The sequence below is a fragment of the Sorghum bicolor genome, chromosome 1 (genome assembly GCF_000003195.3).
Source record: "Sorghum bicolor cultivar BTx623 chromosome 1, Sorghum_bicolor_NCBIv3, whole genome shotgun sequence".
Lineage (NCBI taxonomy): Eukaryota > Viridiplantae > Streptophyta > Magnoliopsida > Poales > Poaceae > Sorghum > Sorghum bicolor.
This window is the reverse complement of record NC_012870.2, coordinates 15,245,623-15,260,189: the sequence shown is the minus strand read 5'-3', so window position 1 is coordinate 15,260,189 and position 14,567 is coordinate 15,245,623. Positions and strand designations below refer to the sequence as shown.

The 14,567-nt window shown below is 37.9% G+C and overlaps 1 protein-coding gene across 4 annotated transcripts; it reads right to left on the bottom strand.

Annotated features, from left to right (window-relative positions):
* Positions 7,428 to 13,960, bottom strand: LOC8064552 (endoribonuclease Dicer homolog 2a). Of its 4 annotated transcripts, XR_002449023.1 has the most exons (10): positions 13,631 to 13,960; positions 12,904 to 13,172; positions 12,366 to 12,769; positions 12,165 to 12,265; positions 11,460 to 11,650; positions 10,920 to 11,126; positions 9,334 to 9,747; positions 8,543 to 8,812; positions 8,112 to 8,313; positions 7,868 to 8,009 (listed from the first exon to the last, which is right to left on the bottom strand). XR_002449023.1 is itself a non-coding variant. In XM_002464244.2 (9 exons), the coding sequence occupies exons 1-9, from the start codon at positions 13,782 to 13,784 to the stop codon at positions 7,656 to 7,658; spliced, it is 2,364 nt and encodes a 787-aa protein (XP_002464289.2). In that variant the 5' UTR covers positions 13,785 to 13,954; the 3' UTR covers positions 7,428 to 7,655. The 4 variants fall into 4 exon arrangements, 3 of the variants coding, with proteins under 3 accessions (XP_002464289.2, XP_021306460.1, XP_021306461.1); XM_002464244.2 differs by lacking the exon at positions 8,112 to 8,313 and having other exon boundaries at positions 7,428 to 8,009; positions 13,631 to 13,954; XM_021450785.1 differs by lacking the exon at positions 8,112 to 8,313 and having other exon boundaries at positions 7,428 to 8,009; positions 12,165 to 12,238; positions 13,631 to 13,953.

Below are 14,567 nucleotides of genomic sequence, written 5' to 3'. Positions count from 1 at the left end.
AAATTAATAAAATATATTATAGCATTTTCGTTTGTATTTAACGATTGTTATCCAATTATAGACTAACTACATTTAAAAAATTCGTCTTATAGATTATAAATAAACTTTATAATTAATTATTTTTTAATTTATATTTAATGTTTTATGCATATACAACAAGGTTTAGGCCTTGTTTAGATCCAAAAACTTTTTGGATTTTAACACTGTAGCACTTACGTTTTTATTTGACAAATATTGTCCAATCATGGAGTAACTAGTCTTAAAAGATTCGTTTCGTGATTTACAAGTAAACTGTGCAATTAGTTATCTTTTTTATTTATATTTAATGTTTCATACATGTGCCGTAAGATTCAATGTGATGAGAAATTTTATAAAGTTTTGAGTTTTTTTGGATGCATCTAAACAAGACCTTAATGTGGCCAAGATTCTTGAAAAACCGAACAGGGCCTCGGGAGGGGAAAGATGTTGGGACACGGAACTTTTTGCGCTTGTTCGGTAGTGATGAGTACGCTTTCCGACTCGGCGAGGGTCCATTGCCGCGTTGCGCCATCCTCTGATCCCCATAACCCCATCCTGTAGCTGTCGGGCACAGTACCTCGGTCGCTTGACAGGAGGGGAACGGTCGGTGGGTGGGCCTGGAGATTCGATCCCTTTTGTGCGCTTGGTTTTCTGCCTTTCAAAATTTCCAATGTTCCACGAGACCACGACGAAGGCATGAAGTGGTGGGGGCAACAACCACGCTCGTGCTCCTTCGGAAGTAGGAGTACTGGTCTGTCTGTCTTAAATAATGATGATGAAAATCATGTCAAACGTCAGGGGCAAAAAAAAACAACTGTTGATCCCATATTTTTATTTTGGAATAAAAAATGCCAGTCGAGAAAACAAAAACAGTTATGTCGATAAATCAGAAATGGAACACCTCGATATATAATGATGATCAAAAACCGATAGTTCAAATCAGGAACACCAATGCATGTAATCATTTCAAACATTTAGTGTGTTTAAATTTAGAGGCTAAAGTTTAAGGGTGTCACACCAGGTGTCATATCAGATGTTCGGATAGTAATAATAAAATAAATTACAAAAATTATTAGTAATTAGCGAGACGAAGTTCGTCATTAGCAACATATTTACTATAGCATCATATTGTCAAACACATGAATTAATTAGGCTTAAAATTAGTCCCACAAATTAGCCACAATGTATGCAATTAATCATTTTTTAGTCTATTTTAATACTTCATGCATGTGTTCAAATATCTAATGTGGTAGGGAGAAACTAAACAATATAACGTACAATGATACAAGTGGATAAATAAATAAATACTCTTAGTAAGTGCACTACAGTTAAGTAGAGCACCCTTTCCGAACCGCCGTTGGGGCCAAAAGAGGACATTGTTTTTATGAATTCCGATAGTTATTGTGTATTTTTTTTATCGACTACTATTGTTTTCAAAATTATCAGAATATCGATACTGTATTTGTTTTCGTCAATGTTGTATCAATTTCATTTTTACACAAAAATATGAAAATGAAAGTAAATTCAGACTTCTATCGATCATTTGTTATCGTTTTCATCCCTACCGTGAACTGAGTGGGCGGAACAATCTTGAAATTTCAAGGTCGTTTCTAAGCGAATAATTCCTTTTCTTTGAAAACGGCAAGGGCAGAAACCAACACGAAACCAAAAAAGATGCCAAAAGTTAACCGAAACCGTACATAATATTTATTGTGTTCGTTCAAAGGCGCTTTAGAAAGTAGAGCGCACGATTATGAAAAGCCAACTGCCAGCAAGGTCCTGCTCACTGCATCTGAAAACAACCCAATCCCACTATTCGTCTCACAAAGCATATTGTCCACACTCATCTGAACTTTGGATTTAGTACTATAAATATTTTTCGTTTTATTTGTTAATTAAATTAATTAGGTTCAAAATATTTATCTCACAAATTACATATAAAATATATAATTAGTTATTTTTTATTTATATTCAATATTTTAATATGTATTTAAAAATTTGATGTGAAAAGAAAACTTTTGGAAAAGTGGGCATTACTTGTCGAACAAGCTTGGATCTGAACTCTGAATGGTCCACACTCTCCACTGGAAGTCTGGGACGGCAGGGGCGGGCGAGACCCGAGTTCAGATTGAGCCTGATCCCTGAAAGTATTGTTTTATGTTGTAAGAGAAATGCTATTGAATGATTAATATATTCGGTAGATAAGAACAGACTTAATCGCCCAAAAAAAACAAATCCGAGTGCAGATACTTCCGGAACAAGCTTGGTAAGATGGCTGGCGTTGCTTGATGATGGAGCGGTCGGCGGTCCAACCGAAACAATAAATAGCAAGGATCCATTTGGTAGGCCTTTAGATTATCATAAAAACATTTTAGATTTATATTTTTTTAAAAAATGTTTCTCATAATGAAACAGAATCATTTTATAAAATCGTTTGACTGACAATCTGGATTCTAATTTAAAAAATCATAAAAAAAATCTTTTTTGGTGGATGGAGAACAACTTAAATAAAAACCATTTTAACTTGTTGCACTAAAAAATAATTAACTGAAAAATATACCAAAAAAGTAAGAAGCAATGAGATGAGAATCTGTGTGAAACGCCTCCAGCCATTTCACATGTTTACGTAGAAATGGTGAAACGTTTTGATTTCAAATCTTTTTTTCTAGAACACGACTTCACGTGTATTTCATTAAGAGGGGTTGATTTCAAATCACTTGCTGAAAAGACCATTTGGAGCCTTGGAGGTGATTCTAGTGATTCTCGTAAAAAATTGAAACGTTTCTCCAATCCCAATGGGGCCTAACTCATCCAGAACATGAACACTCACACAAACATTGATCTTTGGTTTTTATATCACACAAGCTTCATACACCCTCTATTAATTTGGAATGGAAAGAATACGGTCTCAAATGTATAGCTTTTTCTCATATAGTCATCATTGTTTTACAATTTTAAAGGTTTCCAAGAGAAATCGTAGCATGTTGGAAATGTGTGCTTGTCTTGTACTCGTTCATAGATTTGTGCCATGAGGCTATTTATATGCATGGTGACCTTGTTTGGTAGAGCTTCAAATGGCTTTGGCTCTAGCTCCTTTCTCTCTCTTCTCAAAATAAACTAGGAGTAGTGAAACAACTACTTTTAGTGGGTGCGCTCGCAACTAGATCCAATATAGTCTCTATTTGTTTATCTTATAAGTCGTACTTTTTCTGTCAGCTAACGATTTTTTTCTCTTATAATAAATCAGCAAGCATCACTTTCAGTGATGACTAGTTCCGCCCCCTCATTTTAGGTTTTTTTAATAGGCTTGTACAATATTATAACAGAATAGCTTGATGCAAAGCAACTCAGACATGCTCTTTCGGTTTTCCTTTCTATAAAAGTGGAATTATAGATGAGAATGTGCTATGTTGATATATAATGCCCCTTAGTTCACTTTTTGTGTCGTGCCAAAGCATATTAATATTTTATCATTTGCTTTAATAAAAAAATCTAGGATGAAATGATTCGAATATTAACTCATTATAATTAATTAAGGCCTTGTTTAGTTCACCCAAAAATCAAAAACTTTTCAAGATTCCCCGTCACGTCGAATCTTGCGGCATATGCTTAGAACATTAAATATAGATGAAAATAAAAACTAATTGCACAGTTTGCTTTTAAATCGCGAGACAAATCTTTTAAGCCTAGTTACTTCATAATTGGACAATGTTTGTCACATTAAAACGAAAGTGCTACAGTATCAAAATCTAAATTTTTTTTGAATCTAAACAAGGCCTAAGTAATGGGCCAAATTCTTACCTTACTACGTACTTGGCTATGCCCCATTTCATTTCATTTTGACACTGACACCTATTCGGATGACTGAAAAAATGATACTACTTATGTTTGATTTATTGTGAAAGAAAAATATTGTTTTATGTGTAGCTGAAAGGTCCTAATATGGCTAGAAAGGGGTGAATAGCATATTTAAGAATTCTACAAACTCACTAAAACAAGAGATTAGTAGATAACAAAGCGAAGCTTTTTCTCTAGCTCTAACGGGGTGTTTGCAAGCCACCTAACCAACAATTATAGTTACTATAATCACTAGGCACACCAGAGCTATGTCACTACAAGCTACACTAGTGAACTATACTACAAAAAGCAAGACTAGCAACTAAACTAGTTACAATATTTTACGGTAAGTAAACGGAGAGGGTGAGATATTTATACCGCCGTGTAGGGGATGAATCAATCACCAATATATGAACAATCAAGCACCGGGAGAATGTCAATCAAACACAATTGAGACACCAAATTTTCTTCCGAGGCTCACGTGCTTACCGACACGCTACATCCCCGTTGTGTCGACCAACACTTGGTGATTCGTCGGCTAAGAGGTGTAGCACAAACCTCGTCCTCACTAGGACACCGCAAGAACCGACCCACAAGTGAGGTAAGTCAATGGCACGAGCAATTCACTAGAGTTACCTTTCGGCTCTCCGTCGGGAAAGGTACAAGACCCCTCACAATCACTGGGAGATGGCCACGAACAATCACCAACTCGTGCCAATGCTCCTCCGCTGCTCCAAGACGTCTAGGTGGCGGCAACCACCAATAACAAGAAAACCGCAGCCAAATCGATCCCCAAGTGCCACTAGATGCAATCACTCGAGCAAATGCACTTTGAATCACTCCAAATCTCACAAGAATGGTTAATCTATGAAAGAGATGAGTGGGAGGTGTTTGTTTATGCTCACAAGGATATCAAGTATGCTAGAATGCCAAGAGGGTGAGCCCCAAGTCGGCCAACACGTATTTATAAGCCCCTCAAGCAAATAGAGTTGTCGGCTCTTTCACTGGGCAGAAAATGGGACCACCGGACGCTGGAACATAGCGTCCGGTGCTCCAGAAACAACCACGTGTCCTCTACTTGAATCTCGCGCGTCAAGCTCTAACAATAATATTCGAACCACCTAACATGGTACACCGGACGCGTCCAGTGCACACCGGTCACGTACGCAGAGAGGTTTGTAAAAAAAGCAGGATCACCGGACGTGACCACCGGACGCGCCAAGTCAGCACTGGACGCTTACTCAGAGAACACTACAAAACCGCAGGGGCACCGGACGCGCGAACAGCGTCTGACCCCGTCCGATGCTGAGCGTCCGGCCCCCGTCCGATGTTGAGCGTTCGGTACTCAGCTTTCACCTGTGCCAGCAACCGAGAGCGCACCGGATGCTCCGAGGCAGCGTTCGGTGCCTGCGCATGGTGGGAGTTTTCAGTGAGAAACTTTCTACTGACGCACAATAAACTTTCCACCAGCATACAAGAAACTTTCCAACTTTCTAATGGCGCATAAGGAACTTTCCACCGACATTCAAGAAACTTTCCACCCGCATACAAGAAACTTTCCACCGGCATACAAGAAACTTTCTACCGGCATAAAAGAAACTTTTCACCTCCTTCTTAAAGTGTGCCAACACAATCAAGTGTGTACCAACAAGTGCAAGTGTATTAGCATTTTCACAATCATTTTCTTCGAAAGAGTTGAGTTAGCTCACTAGGTTCTAAATGCATGTACATGAACAACGACCCTAGTGGCACTCGATAACCGCTTAGCCAAAGAATTCCTCTCTTTATAGTACAACTATCTATCCTAAGTGTGATCACACCTTTCTATGGTGTCTTGATCACCAAAATCGAAACCCTAAGCAATACCTCTGCCTTGATCTCCATAGGGTTTTGTTTTTCTCTTTCTTCTTTTCCAAGTTGAGCACTTGATCACCTTGTAGTCATTACGATTATCACCATGATCATCTCTTGCTCTATCACTTGACATGTACCAACCTTATTAACTCTACACACTTAGTATAGAGGTTAGTACTAGGGTTTCATCAATTATCCAAAACTAAACTAGGGCTTTCAGTAGCCACAAAAATCTGTAGATGTATAGGATGGCCATCATCCAACTTTAAGGAAAGTGAAGTTATATGTTTGTCTAGCAAAATTGAAAGTGAAGTAAAAGATGGAGCAGAATAGTACATTTTGCACAAGGGTACATATGTCTTGTTTAGATCCGAATTTTTTTGAATTTTGACACTATAGCCTTTTGTTTGTATTTGATAATTGTTGTCTAACTATGAACTAACTAGACTCAAAAGATTCGGCTCGCGAATTACAGACAAACTATATAATTATTAGTTATTTTTATCTATATTTAATGTACCGTAAAATTCGATGTGATGTGGAATCTTATTTTTTTATTTTGAGGGTGAACTAAACCAGGCCATACGTAAATCAGACTGATTCATGCCTCGTTTAGTTCACATAAAAACCAAAAACTTTTCAAGTTTTCCCATCATATTGAATCTTGCGGCATATGTATAGAGCATTAAATATAAATAAAAATAAAAAACTAATTGCACAGTTTGCCTGTAAAATCGCGAGACTAATCTTTTAAGTCTAGTTACTTCATGATTGAATAATGTTTGTTAAATAAAAACGAAAGTCAACTTCCATAGACGTGCATCTGTTCGACATGATGGCCAGGCCCTCGCTACAGTAGCATTTTGCAAAAAAATTTTGGGCCTAGGTCTTGTTTAGTTGTATTTTTTTTTTTGCAAAATGGACGTTGTGACACTTTCATTTTTATTTGACAAATATTATCCAATCATGAACTAACTAGGCTCAAAAAATTCGTCTTGCAATTTTCAAACAAATTGTACAATTAATTATTTTTTAATTTATATTTAATGTTCCATGCATGTACCATAGATTCCATGTAACAAAGAACCTAAAAAATTTTACAAAATTTCTCGGGAACTAGGGCCATACATGTATGGGTGCTGAAATGAATAAAAAATTATTTCAGGAGCTGTGTCAGCCTCGCATCACTCATATGGGCAGGCCTTGTTTAGTTCACCCTAAAAATCAAATTCTTTTTCAAAATTTCGTGTCACATCGAATATTATGGGCATATACATGAAGCATTAAATATAGATAAAAACAAAAACTAATTACACAGATTACCTATAAATCGCGAGACGAATCTTTTGATCCCAGTTAGTTCATGATTGGACAATATTTACCACAAATGAAAGTGCTACGGTAGTGAAATTAAAAAACTTTTTACATCTAAACAAGTGTGAAATGCAGGACTTAATGGGTCGCACACGTCGTAATGTCAATGTCATTAGGGAATTCCTCACAGGAGCGACCGGGCACTCGGCTCGCTGCTTTAACTTGATCGGCCACAGGGCTGTTCGTATAACGTTAGTCGCAAAAGAGTTTACTCTGTAATCATAACCGCGTGCGAGAGGTGTTGGTGGTGTGTTTCGGTCATCAACGGATTACCGTAACCACATGGCATTGTAACAAACTATTCTACTCCTACTCGATGAAAAACGTGCCACGGCACGATCACAAAAAGAAAACATACTCTATCTAATTGGTGGAGGCACAGTCTAGCATAAACATAGACTCAGCAGTCAACACCAGTAAAAGTTTCTCACAACTGTGAAACCAGAGGCAGCGCTCAAACCTTTAACCAGTCTTACATACAAGCTGGTAACCAAGCGACCGACTTGATCCTCCGCGAAAACAGCTATCAAGTGCGTAAAACATTCTAACGCCCTGTGCTCCAGGTCCAAGCTTCATCCTCTTGCTGCGGCCTTCAGTTTCTTGAGCAGAGCCTTTGCAGCGAAAACTTCCGCCACATCCTGGTTGGGGCCTTCTCCAGTGTCAGAGTATTCTCTCCCCGCAGCCTTCACCTTTGCAACCACCCTTGTCACTCCAGCTGCATCGTCACGAGTTGGAGAGTACCATGGCTCAGGGTAGTTTTTGTGCTCGCATAGTTCTTTGAGCTCCGACACTGGGTCAAGCAAAATGGTCTCCGGGGTGGCAAGAGGTACCAGTAGCCGCCTCATGGCTCTCCAGACAGCCTCCTTGTCATTCCCGCTGTCGACGTAAATTGCACCAGCTATTGCTTCAAATAAATCTGCGAGATCCTGTGTTTTATTTTCGCAACAAGCAACAGACCCATGTTACCCAAGAAAATGGGGAAAAAAAGATCAGAAGAGTAAATAGAATATACAGTAGCACATTAGCACCTATTGAGAAACAAAGAAAGGCGGAAACCAGGTGAAGCCAAGCCATGCGTGTGGTTAATCCGTATTTCACGCTGCTATTTCAAATGTTAAACCAGATTTTTCGAGAAAAAAAAATGTTAAACCAGATTCATCCTCAGCCGTACATAACCATCTGCCTTGTTACTGGCAGAGCCGCAGTTGTCTGCCATGAGACATGATAATACTGTACGAGAGAACAAAGACTAATGAAAGCCAGCCAGTTTCAGTCATACATCTATAGCTAATAACTAATTTATCCAAGAAACATGAAACAGAAAACCATATAAAATACGGTAAGTATATGTGTTCAATGCAAACAAAAAAAGGGGCACATGTGTTTTCATGGGCCTAGCAATGCATGGAACATGTGTTTTAAAGAAACCTAGAAAAACTGATCATTCAAAAAGACACACCTCAGGTAGACCAATGCCAGGTTCCCAACCATGTGATGGGCCTGAAAACGGCCCTGAACTCTCAAGATCTTTAATCATCTGTTTTGATGAGGAATGGAGAATATGCTTGTGTAACCCTGCTTTAACAGCTGCATGTGCATAGCACCAGTTGTTCACAGAAGCTTTTCGTAGATTTGTCAATAGTGCTGGTGTACACTTGGGGTAGTACTTTCTGTAAAAGTAATCAGTTAAGATGTAGTCCAATACAGCATCTCCAAGAAATTCAAGCCTCTGCACATGAGCACAAACTTGTTAAGTTCACCCATAAAAAGTCATCTGGGGTAAAATACCATTTGTGTTAAAAGAAGTTAATGAAAGGATAATACAATAATAAATTATATTTCACACATTTCCTTGTACTTCTCTGATTCTATCCTATTGGTAGATTTTTAGACTCAATTGCTGTTGGTATTATTTAGCCACCTTTAGTAATTCTGCACAGATAATTTTGTCTATGTTCTTGCATGTCAAGGGTGCACCAAAGAACTGCAAAACATTATTTTCCCCCCTCAAACACGCAGGAGAACAATTTTTCATTGTATTAAAAGTTAGTAGTCCATTCCATGGCTTGGGTTAGTCTTTATGTTACATATTCACGCCCTTTGGATTAACTGAAAAACTATTGAACTACCCATCTCAATGCTGCAGACTACTCAACTGCAAAAACATTGTTAACTTTGAAAAAGAATTGTTTGCAATCAAATAAACGATTGCTACTGAAGATCAAAGTGCATTAAGTCATTGAAATTAACCTCATTGCAAGTTGTAATACCAGCAGTATTGTAGGAACTATGTGTCAATGCTTCTATTAACAGTGAACTGTCATCAAACACATAACCGATGATTGTCTGCAAGCTTTCCACGTCAATGAACTCCTCAGATTTTGTTGAAACAATCCTTTCAACTTGCATTTTACTATGCAGTTCTACATCCATTCCTAGTGATTTGATGAAATGAACTGCTGCCAGTTCACCACAAGCACTGAGGTAGGCCCCAGTCAAGGCTTCAACTGTATCAGCAATTCTCTTACTTTTTATGGGTATTTCATCCAGACTGTACATATCATTGGTTGTTCGGAACAAAACTTTGTTGTTACCACGTGTGTCATAACCGAGCCCTGGAATGGTCCATTTTTTTGGGCTAAACAATTCACCTCGAATGTATCCCTGCCAAACAAGGAAAAAAAATCTATTAATGTCATATAGACCTGAAAGTAAACATATAAATTAATTTAAGTGCTGAGGAGATGATAAAGTAACTAAAATGATTCTATCTCTGTACTTACAAAGAGTAGAGTAATTTGTGGATAATGGTGGGAAATTTTGGTCCATTTGGCCGCGTTTCATTGCATAACATGGTTAAAAATTGTGGATAACAGGATTATCAAAAAAACATCTTTAAAACTCAGAACAAAGTAATGTACAAAAAAACAAAATCTACATATCCAGTAGGACTCTCATGAAAATGCTGCTCACAAAATGATTTTAGCTGGCATGCTTGTTTGCAGCACAGAAATTTTGCAGAAAGCATAACAGTTCCTGCAACATTTCCATGAAAAGACCGCTCTAGACAAGGTCATTTCAACCACAATGTGAACATTCATCACTAGGAATATGACTTAAAGTGAACATAATTCTTTTATTTTTGAATTGAATTAAAGGAAAACGTCCAAATTATTCCCCTCAAGTCCGACCTATGAATAACCCTAAACCCATGTTTGGTTCAATTTACTCCCCCAGCAATTTCAGTTGGTCCAATTTACCCCATAACAAGATTTTTTTTCCCTCTGCGTACAAGTTGAGTCTAAATTTCAATTTTTGTGAAGTGATAGATGACATCATAATTTATGTTAAAAAATACATAAAAAATTTTCATCATTATTTTGATAGGTTTGGACATTTAGTAAAAAAATAATACTAGAGATATAAAATTGTACGAAGCATAACAATGAAAAATTCGTCATATATATCTTGTAATATAAAACATGATGTAAGCTATCATCTCACAAAATTTGAATTAGACTTACCTTGTTCGTGGAGAAACAAAAAAAAAACCTTGTTAAAGGGTAAACTGGGCCAACTGTAGTAGTTGGGGGAGTAAATCGAACAAAATGTTAGTATAGGGGTTCTCTGGACATAGGCCAAACTTAGGGGGGAGATATTTGGACTTCTTTGATTAAATAAAGCAACAAACCAGGTTCCAAACTCAGGACTCCTTGGCTATGGTAAGTGTTCAATTTTAATCACAAACTACTTCATTCAGAAAGTTCAACCAACTATTACACTTCAGTACTAAGTTGAAAAAAGTCATGCAAAGCAGATCAGAAAACTTTCAGTACCACAATTTCGCTTTTGCAGGCTAGCTGGCATAGAGCTGGGTTGGAGACCTTTTCTCCTCTCATAGAGGTTAGCATGTCCTCTCTATATGTGTATTTGCTAAAAAGATCTTGGCCTGTAACATACTTAAGGAAAGAATCTCCAAGTGTTTCTAATGATTCCAGTGAAAATTTCTCCTGGCATTCCTTTGTTGTAAGCGCTTCCAGAATCTGCGAATGATGCATCTTGCTAACTTCAAATTCATAGCGAAACGAAATAGTTTAAGCATCAGCCAAGGAATAAACCGTAATGTTAGTAGCATGTTGCTATTAGTTTACAAATGAAGCATAGTACAAGCAAGCCGTCTATTTATTTATCCAAAAAAAACTGCTGTTCTTTAGGTCTAGTAAAGTAATGCATGAACATTGCCAATTGGCAAGCCTTCTTTATTCTCAAAATAAGAGCAACTGAAATACGTTTGTAGCTTGTAAGCTCATCAGCTTAGTATCTAGTCATCTACTACAGCTATTAGTGGAGTAAATAACTGCTGAGAAAAAGAGAACCTTCATAGCCGTTATGTTGAACTGTTGCATTCTTGGGCCCAACTGGACTTTCAACTTTGCAGAAAGAAGCAGACACTGGATACGGTACATTATGGAAGGTACAAATGAGAAGCTGAACAAAGTATTTGCTGACACTGGTGCCATGACTACTCTGCAGAGTCCAGGTGGCAGCAACTTAACACTCCTAGGTTCTGAAGAAAGGAAAAAAAGATAAGTTAACATCATACATAGCCTATTAACAGCAGTAGGATCACAGGCTACAGCTCTAACTTCTAATTAACCTCATTCTCTCTGTCTTTTGGGAGTGGAAAATTACATTGCAAACCTTTTCCTATGCATGGAATTTGCTTTACTAATTACTCTCTCCATTTTTCAATATAAGGTGCGGTTTACCTAGGTGTGGTTTCCAAAGTTATACTTTGACCTATATTGCCTCTTATACTACAATGTTTCTAGCAACAAAATTATAACCATAAGTAGTTTTTTCAAATACTAATTCAACGATATCACTTTTGTATAATGGAGTTTACATCTTGTAAGCCCAATTGCGGATTGTAAATTACAAGGTTTGAATCTTAAAATTCGTGCCCACCTTATAAAAATAAATGGGGGAGTACTAAGCATCGTAAAGTAGTTGAATTTATACATGCTGTTAGAACAAGATATCAAGAGGCAAAAATTTCAGTACTGTTAACAGAAAACAACCTTTTCTTTTTTCGTAGCATTTGTAGAGAAAGTTTTGCACTGTGAATAATCCACTGGCGACCAAGAGTGGTTTGCTTTCAGAGGTCAAATGTAGGCCATATCCGGAGCATACAAAAAGAATACCGTTTTTGGATGTAAATTCTACCGTTCAGAGGAGCACATAACAAATGTAAGGACAAACATAAATCTAATCTTTAATACCTTTTGCAGCTAACAGCACTCCTATTGTTCAAATCCAGAGGTTGGTTTGCATTTAAGTCAAGTTCTGTAATATTATAAATTTTTTTATCACAAGGGGCATAGACAACAGAATTCTGAAGTATGCATCTGCAGCAAGGACCATCCATTGTCTGCAGTATATCAGCATCTTTACAAGAATGGGAATGTCTAGTATTTTTATCAGTCACATCATCATATACTGATGAAGTTGAGAACTTGATACCGCACCAATCGATTTTGCCATACACTGTGGGCAGAAGTAGATAGACAACCCCCACATCTACTTGCAGTTCATGGAAGTATTTTATGGCATCACTGACCTCCAAATGGTCACTGTTAATGAGCAAAGAAAGAACCGTTGTCTGGAATCTTCTAGCAAAAATTACCTGAAGAAGCAAAAATGTTGTACACAACATTAATGCAGAAGATCTCTCACACTTAAAATACTAACATATTGATAAAAGAAACTAAAAACAGGAACCTGAGATTAAGAAAAAAGATAACATTACTCCATATTTACCTGTTCTTGATTCAGATGGATCTTGCACAAGTACTTAATGGTAATTCCAATACCACCCGAGTTAAAAGAGTGCCAAAAAAAGTCAGGTCCCATGTCACATTTGACAGCTAAAATTATGTTGGTCGGATCAGCAGCTGTGTTGCAAGACCCTTGCAACGAGATGTTGATGCTGTAGCAATAATACAAGCCATGACGAGAAAAAGAAACCCAATTGTCCACTAGTTCCTCTGGAAAGTAAACCGGCTGTCCATGTTGATATTTCTCCTCGGCTGAATAAGGCATGGCAGGCATCGTTATCACAAATCTAACATTAAGCAGATGCTTGACACTAAGCAAAATAATGACACCAGTTTCGAACGGGTGAGGTTCAATTTAGTTGAAAGCTTGAACTGTAACAGCAGTCCTTACACCTAGTTCATAATAATTATTATTTTTTTGAAAAGCTACTGGCAAGAGCTTTAATGACAATTCCTACAACAAATCAAGTAACTTATGGTGAAACCGAAGCAGTCATGAAATTGTTACAACAGCAGTGGTAATCAGTAATAATCACAACAGGGTTTTTCAAAAGGGAACTACAAATATCCTTATAAAAAAAGCACAGTAACTATAGATCTCAGGAAGGACATCGTTTTCATGTAGGGAAGAGTAAACACTAGCTAACTAAGGTACTACTAGTACAGTCTGAAGCAGAGTGAGGTGCGGCATCAGTTTCCGTTGATCGTACCGTTGCCTCGCTTGGCTTTGGACGGAGCTTCTCCTCCCTGCGTATCAGTCTCGACCGCGGCGGCGGAGGGGGAGGCGGAGCCATCCATGGTGGTGGGGACTGGTCGCTGGTGAGGTTTCGGCGGAGCGATTGGGAGGGATGAAGAGGAAAGCATGGAGGGGCGGCGCTTGGGCTGGGGCTGCCCTGTTGCACTTGACACCCGCCGACCCGAGGCGCCGACCCGTGCACACCGAGACTTCCGCACCGAGGAGCGAGGAGACTTCAGACGGAAGGAAAGCTGCCAAAGTCTCAATCAAGTCTCGTCTCGTCTCGTCAGTCGTCAGGCCGCGCTTTCGGTGCGCCGTGAGCGCTTTTTCGGCAACGACGATCTGGCCGTTTGGGCGTCAGACCACTGACGCCACGTACTAGACGATCCCTTCCCTTCTAGAAGCCGTTTCAGCAGTCCACTGTCAACGGGCACTTCTATAATAAAAATTTCTAAATCACGAAACATTATAATTGCTCTCTACATTTAAAAAGTGCAAATAATCTTAAATTCAACTAAATTTGTAAAAATTACTAACATTCATGATATTCAAAAAAAATATTAGATCACTCATAAAATAGTATAGAGATATAACATTTTTGTCTGAAAAGGGAAGGGATTCTATTAATTTGATTTGATAGACAGTTAGACACTCATGTAACGATGGCCTGTTTGGCTGGTTTTTATTTTTCTTTTTTGGCATGTTTGGATTGGAACATTAGGTGTGACGTGAGTGTATTGTGACGTGAGTGGAACATTAGTTAAAAAAATATTTGAATTTTTCATTTTATAATTTTTTGTGATTTATTATGATTTTTCAAAGATTCAACGGAAATAAATAAAAAAGAAAAAGATAAAATCACCATCTAAAACCACTATAGGGGGTTATTTAATCGGTTTGAAAGTTCAGGA

Bases quoted from the DNA above. Each gene is read 5' to 3' on its own strand.
- LOC8064552 (XM_002464244.2), bottom strand. From the start codon at position 13,784: ATGCTTTCCTCTTCATCCCTCCCAATCGCTCCGCCGAAACCTCACCAG. The intron at 12,770-12,903 runs GTAAATATGGAG...TTGCTTCTTCAG, and splicing joins TCCATCTGAATCAAGAACAG to GTAATTTTTGCTAGAAGATT. The intron at 9,748-10,919 runs GTACTGAAAGTT...CTTGTTTGGCAG, and splicing joins CCTGCAAAAGCGAAATTGTG to GGATACATTCGAGGTGAATT.